Below are 6,708 nucleotides of genomic sequence, written 5' to 3'. Positions count from 1 at the left end.
GCGGGATGGGGGGCGCCGGGGGAAGGCATGGGAAGCCGAGAAGGTTGGCTCGCCCTAGCCAAGGGCTTCTCCAGCCCTGCCATTGCTCCGAGCTGGCCTGCGCCTTCGCCTTCGCCTTCCTGCCCCCCTACGTCTGGTGAGCGTGGAAGAGCTGGGTTCACGTCCTGCCTCTCACACCTCCTAGTTTGGGACCCTGGGCAAGTCATGGCTTCTCTCGGTGCTCGTTGGCCCCTCTCCAAGACTTGAAGGGGCACCGAAGGGAACGGAAGAATCATTTATTAAGCGCCGACTAGGTGCTAGGCACTTTACAAATATTTGATCCTCCCAACAACCCTGGGAGGTAGATGCTATTGATTCCCATTTTATAGTTGAGGAAATAGAGGCAGATGGAGGCGCAATGACTTGCCCAAGGTCAAGCAGCTAATAACTTTCCGAGACTGACTTTGAACGCAGGTCTTCTTGATTCCAGGCCTAATGTTCTATTCAGTTTGCCATCTAGGTGCCACAGCGATTTAAAGCTTGCAAAGCACTTTGCAAACATTATCTCCGTTTTACCCAGCCAGCATTGGGAGAGGGACTTCTCTGTATTAATGAAATCACAGGTCTGGACCAGACTTTGTACATATGTGTATACATGTAGTTATGGACAGGCCTTCAGAATGTGTATTACAGGATGGCATGAGATAACGTATGGAAATTGATTTGCAGACTTTAAAGGGTTCAGCAACTCTATCTAACCCTGTTTCTAACCAATCTGTCAGACCCTGCTACGTGCTACTATACCTCAGGCAAAGGAGACCCGGAGAGAGAGAGAGAGAGACAGAGAGTGTGAGTGAGTGTGCGTGTGTGCGTGCGTGGTGGAGGGGAGTGGCATCTGGTGCCCCTGTAGATAACTGACCCAGAACCAGCCCCCCCCCCCCATCTTAATTCCAGCCTTCAAGATTTCCTCATCTGAGTCAAGCTAACAGCCTGGGGGGTTGGGGAGGAGGAGGGACAGTGGCTCAGATCACCTTGGCATCATTCTGATGCCCAGATTGAACTACAGAATTTTAGAGCAAGAGCTGGAAGGGGCTGCTTATTTTCCAGAGGAGACAACAAAGACCCAGAGAGAGGCAGAGATTTCCCCAAGGTAGAATTTGAACCCTGGTCCAGAACCAGCACTCTCTCAATCAGTTGTGCCCTGGTTTGACTCACCCTTCTGAACTGAATGCCAGTTTATGTTTGTGCCCTTCAGCCCCTCTCCAGAAATGGAAGGCCAGATTGCTTATGATGATTACCCCGTGGTCTTCCTGCCACCCTATGAGAATCCCCCTGCCTGGATTCCTCCTCATGAGGTGTGTTATTCTACAGTTCTTGTGTGGGGGCAGTGGGGGATGGGGAGGCTGCTGTGAATCAGGGGATTGGTGCCTGGAGGATAGGAGGAAGTCAGTGATTGATTGGAGGGTAAGGCCTCACCGTCCTGCCTGGGAACCTCCTGCCTGGGAACCTCCTGCCTGGGAACCTTCCGTAAAGGGCTCTGGACATCCTGCTGTTCCTCGTGCTTCTGATTCGAGGAGTAGCAGATCTCCAGTGTGCGCCTCCCTTGGGAAGGGCCCTTCTAAACAACCATGTGTTGCTGTTGAGTCGTTTCAGTTGTCGACTCTCTGTCCCTTTTGAGATTTTCTTGGCAAAGAGACTGGAATGGTTTGCCATTTCCTTCTCCAGCTCATTTTATGGATGAGGAAACTGAGGCAAACAGGGTTAAGGGACTTGCCCAGGGTCACACACCTAGTAAGTGTTTGAGGCTGGATTTGAACTCAGGAAGATGAGTCTTCCCAATTCCAGACACAACTCTCTATCCACCACACCACCTAGCTACCCAAACGACTCTTGTTATACTGTACTCTAATTTCTGCCCAACCTGTCCCTTCTAGGGCATTCTCAACATGTAGAGCCCAATGGTTTTTATTTCATCAGGAGGAGAGGACTCCTATTTGCCTGCTCAGCCGGGTGATACTGGTGGGCCTCCTTGGGCCATGGCTACTTTCTCTTGTCCTGGTTCCAGAATGATCTGAAAGTAGAAGAGAGGGAGGACCCCTGGAAAGGGAGTGTGATTCCTGGGGGTGGGCTATGTATTGCAGAGGGTCTACCACCCAGACTACAACAATGAATTGACCCAGTTCCTACCTCGGACGATCACGCTGAAGAAGCCCCCAGGAGCCCAGGTGAGCCTGGGGAGCAGCCTCTTCTTATGCCGGGTTGGAGTGGGCCTTGCCAAGGGCGTTTGCTTGGAGTTCGGCCCAGGGCTGAAGTTGGTGTGGTCCAAAGCAGGCACTATTCTCCCCTCAATCCTGGGGGAGCAGAAATGCCATTCTACTTATTTCCCAAGAGACTAGCTAACTTTACTGTTGTCCTTTGCTGGGACTAGATGCTCTTGTCTATGGCGCCTTCTCTGCTGAATCTCCTTCATTGTGTCCTTCTCTTACAGTTGGGATTTAACATCCGTGGGGGAAAGGCCTCCCAGCTGGGTATCTTCATCTCCAAGGTGGGTCAGCGAGGAAGGTGACCTCCTGCATTGTCTTTGACCAGGATATCTGAGAGTAACACTCTGGTTGGCCTGCCGCTAGGAGATGGACGCCGTATTCACAAAGCGGCTCTTAACTGCTGGCGGACCCATTTCTCACCTTGATCCCCTAACTGCCAAATCACCTTCCCCCATCTGGTTTGTGCCCTCTTCCCTAACATATCCCATTTTTCCTACACCAATCACACATGTCCTTCATATTCCCGACAGGTGATTCCTGATTCAGATGCCCATCGGGCTGGACTACAGGAAGGAGACCAGGTTCTAGCTGTGAATGAAGTGGATTTCCAAGATATTGAGCACAGCAAGGTGGGGTATGGTGGAAGAGCCCCCGGCCCTGGCTGGGTCCCACTGGCCAGCTCAGGACATGCAGAGCTGCACGTGTCGGGCGTTGGGGGCTGGTCGCGGCCGGTTTCTCCTTTTTCCTAGCTTCTTTTGCTTTGCAGGCTGTGGAGATTCTGAAGACAGCTCGTGACATCAGCATGCGGGTCCGATTTTTCCCCTACAGTACGTTTCTGAGCGCCACGCCCCGGGCTCTGGAGCTCATAGACCCAGTCCCCTTTGTAATCGCCAAGGGCCCTGGCTTTTAGGACTCTTTAGCTGCAGAAACTGGGAGGAGAGGGGGAGGCCAGCTCTCTGCCCCACCTGCCTGTGGCTTCTTCCGTTCCCAGATTACCATCGCCAGAAGGAGAGGACAGTGCACTAGCAGATACGCTCTTCCCTTGCATGTAGAAGCTACCTGGACACCTGAGTGACTTAGGAAGCACTGCCCCGGACTAAACTGCACTCTTCATTTTCTGGGGGGCTTCAGGCCTAGTAAAGGCAGGGGAACCTTTCTAGGGGGAATCCTCTTCCTCTGCCAGCATTGATCTGAGACAGGGAGCCCAATGGAAACCTCAACTTCCCCTCCCCTTCCCCCCCCCCCCCCCCCAGCTAAATAAAAGGAAAACCTGGATTACCGTTGATGTGGCGCTATCATTTGGACCCGGCAAGTGCCAGATTTGAAGCAGGGAGGGAGGAGGGCATGAAAGTCTTTGTAACAGGCAGGAGTGACCTATGAAGTGGCCAAGTAGCTCTCACCTCACCAGGGTTAGGAGGGAGGACAGTCCCCCCAGAAGCCCCCCAGACTCTGGCAGACTACAAAGACACCCCTGAGATCCAGGGTATTGCCAGCTCCTGTACAGGCATTGTGGCTAAGAAGTACTGTTCTGGAAGAGTCAAGGCTTTAGGGGCCCACTCCCCTGTTGCTTCCGTTCTGGAGACTTCAGTGAGGTCTTCTGCAGTTTCCTCAGCATCTGCTGAAGGGGAACGGCTGGTAGAAGCTCAGTGGGGTCCGCACAGGCGCCACTCGTGACTTCCCCTGCCATCTCTCCCACCCTGCCTCTGGCTCCTCACTCACAGTTGGAGCCAGATACACGAAAACCTGGTTTGCTGCCATCTGGGGCATGAAGCTGCATAAAAGAGAATCAGAGTCGGGAGGAAGAAAATTTGGAACCTAAGGTTTTGAAAACAAATGTTAAAAAAAAAATAAAAAATGTTTTCACACGCAACTGGGAAATAAGATATACAGGAAATGGGGTATAGAAATCTATCCTGCCCTACAGGAAAATTGAAGGGGAAGGGAATAAGGGCGGGAGGGGGGGCGATAGAACGGTGGGCAGATTAGGGGAAGGGGTATTCAGAATGCATGCCACCTTGGGGAGGGGGAGGGATGAGATGGGGAGAAAATTTGGAACTCAAAATCTTGTGGAAGTGAATGTCGAAAACTAAAAATAAATGAATTTTAAAAAGTAAAAAACAAAATAAAAGAGAATCAGAGTTGGGAAGGGGAAGGACAATAGAGCACCTCCAAGTTTGGGATCTAAGACCAAAAGTGGGGCTAAGGAAAGCAGTGCTCGCCATCGGGTCCTTGGAGCACTCTTCCTCTTACAGATTCTTTGTGATACGCTCCATGATAGAAAGATCTCTCAGGTTACAAGCACCAAAAGTACATAAAAACTAGCATGACAAGGACATTGCCATCGATATAAGGACAGTTTGCCTCTTAGGTTCCTGTTTCATTCTCCCCATCATATGAATTCACCCTTGGGGTCAAGCTGGGTCAGGCATGTGAGATGGCAACTTTTGGATACTGTGAGGCTCAGCAGGTACCCAACCAGGATGGACACCGCCCCTACTATGTTCTTGTGAGAGGTGTACTACTAGGGAGGGCAAGTCAGGATGAGCTGGTGGCAATGACCCCATCTAACGCTTCTGACGCCCAAGCCGGTAACCCAAAAGGGAAGCAGCCTGGAAGAAGTGAGCGAGAGCCTTGCTCATTCGCCATTGCCCAACCTCCTGTGTCTGGCTAGGGGTCTCTGATCTTACTGTGCTTAGGGAGTGGTACAGATGGCTAACCGTCATGCTCACCAATGTGTGCTGGAGAAGTTAATGATCTGACACCTGCCAGGCTGGAAGAATCACTACACTTCTTCAGAGTGAGGCATTTCCCCAGTAGGGATGACATTAGCAGTTTCTTTCTTTCTTTCTCTCTCTGCCTCCCCCCCCTGTCTGTTTCTGTCTCTCGCCCCCCCCCCCCCCCATATCCTTAGATTCCAAAGGACTTAGGTTAAGGCTAAAAGCCTCTTTCCCAGATATCCCTCTGCCCAAAGACAAGCAAGGGTACTCAGGGTGCTCCGGGCCCAGGCTTGGCCAAGAGCCCCTGCTCCCAGCACGTCCCATTTTTAGGTTGAACTCCACCTCTCCTCCGGAATGACCGAGCACCTTGGGAATTCCCCCCACCAAAGGGCCTTGCCCTGCCTTCACAGGCATAATAGCCCAGGACTACAGTGCTGCGGATTTGATTGATATCAAAGGTTTCCAGCACACTAGAATCCCAGTGGTTCTGCTGTTTGAGGTCGTCTAGCACATCAAATATTGTTTCCATTGGCACAACCTCGAAGTCAATCTGGCACGGAAGGTTTGCGATTGGGAGACAAAGGAAGGTCCTCTCCACCAGGTGGCGCTGGTAAGCAAAGCCCTAGCCCACAGCTTCATCCTTCGGCCATCTCGTACCGCTTTGGGGGGCCATCACCCCAGAACCCAGGGAAGGACCATGTGTACCTCCATGGGGGTAGGGTCACCATCCTCCCTGAAGGTTCTGGGCACAGCCAACTGCGCATCCCATTCCTGGGCACGGCTGGCAAACGTTGCTGAAGGCCCTCAAGTCTCCCCGTGGTCTGGCCAGGACTGCCGACGTGCTTGGCTGGCTGGACTGCCCAGGTAAACGGGCGGGGGGTGGTCACCCGACTCGAGAGCTGCTTAGACCGAAGGAAGCTGGTCCCGTGGGCCACATGTGATGGAAACCAAGCATCCCATTAGGTCCCGGACCTGCCCCAAGCCGGGAAGCGCTCACTTCTGCCTCCTCCCTTTGCTTCCCCGACAGCTGGCATGAAGCCGCTTAACTCCTACCCTCTCTCTAGGCGGGACAGAGCGGGACCCCGTCGTGTTAAAGCCCCTCTCAGCGCAGACTCTGTCTGTCCGTCTGTCTGTCACCGTCAGTCAGTCAGTCAATCTGCCTGTCTGTTCCTGGAAAACCTGTCCCTGATCTTCGCCGGTTGCTGCTGGCTCCGAGAACAAACCTGTGGAATGTGGGAGCCGATTGGCTGAGCCTCGACGGCTCGCTCCTATTGGTCACGCGGACAGGTCCGTTTCGGCGGCTCCTTTGTGATTGGCCGCTCTAAAAAAACCCGGCTTGCGGGGAGGGGCCGCTTCGGTGTCCCAGAGTCCCCCGGAGTTGCTTGGGTCGCCCCCCGCCCAGCCGTCGGCGGGGAGGAAAGGGGAGGAAAGGGGAGGGGGCGGGCGGCCAAGAAGGGCAGAGGCACGCGGCGGGGGCCCGGGGGCCCGGGGGCCCGGGGGCGAAGACAAGCCATTTACTAAAGAAGCGAATGAACAGGGAAGGTCAGGGCAAGTCGGGCAGCCAAGGGCCGGGGGCGGATCCAGACCTCCCCACCCCCACCCCCACCGGGAGGGAAGGCTGGAGGCCATCCGGACCGGGCTGGGAGCTGGGCTGAAAGTGGCCGAGTGGCCTCGACCCGCTGCGGGCCCCACGCGCGGGGGAGCCTCAGATGGGGGAGCAAAACCGGAAGCGCGAGGCCCCAGTCCAG

The 6,708-nt window shown here is 54.1% G+C and overlaps 1 protein-coding gene across 3 annotated transcripts; it reads left to right on the top strand.

The window, feature by feature from the left end:
- The first annotated feature begins 371 nt into the window (after positions 1 to 371).
- Positions 372 to 3,526, top strand: PDZD11 (PDZ domain containing 11). Of its 3 annotated transcripts, XM_027869556.1 has the most exons (7): positions 870 to 1,129; positions 1,235 to 1,334; positions 2,121 to 2,204; positions 2,468 to 2,524; positions 2,774 to 2,872; positions 3,010 to 3,070; positions 3,235 to 3,526. In XM_027869556.1, the coding sequence occupies exons 1-7, from the start codon at positions 1,026 to 1,028 to the stop codon at positions 3,267 to 3,269; spliced, it is 540 nt and encodes a 179-aa protein (XP_027725357.1). In that variant the 5' UTR covers positions 870 to 1,025; the 3' UTR covers positions 3,270 to 3,526. The 3 variants fall into 3 exon arrangements, with proteins under 3 accessions (XP_027725366.1, XP_027725348.1, XP_027725357.1); XM_027869565.1 differs by lacking the exon at positions 870 to 1,129 and adding an exon at positions 372 to 828 and having other exon boundaries at positions 3,010 to 3,526; XM_027869547.1 differs by having other exon boundaries at positions 860 to 1,129; positions 3,010 to 3,526.
- The last annotated feature ends 3,182 nt before the right edge of the window (positions 3,527 to 6,708 follow it).

Source organism: Vombatus ursinus, unplaced genomic scaffold (genome assembly GCF_900497805.2).
Source record: "Vombatus ursinus unplaced genomic scaffold, bare-nosed wombat genome assembly UNPS02002328.1, whole genome shotgun sequence".
Lineage (NCBI taxonomy): Eukaryota > Metazoa > Chordata > Mammalia > Diprotodontia > Vombatidae > Vombatus > Vombatus ursinus.
The sequence above is the reverse complement of the archived record's forward strand: the minus strand, read 5'-3'. Positions and strand labels throughout refer to the sequence as shown.

Coding starts and splice junctions, on each gene's coding strand:
- PDZD11 (XM_027869547.1), top strand. CDS start 1,026: ATGCCCAGATTGAACTACAGAATTTTAGAGCAAGAGCTGGAAGGGGCT. Junction 1,130..1,234: donor GAGGCAGAGATTTCCCCAAG/GTAGAATTTGAA, acceptor TGTGCCCTTCAG/CCCCTCTCCAGAAATGGAAG. Junction 1,335..2,120: donor CCTGGATTCCTCCTCATGAG/GTGTGTTATTCT, acceptor TATGTATTGCAG/AGGGTCTACCACCCAGACTA.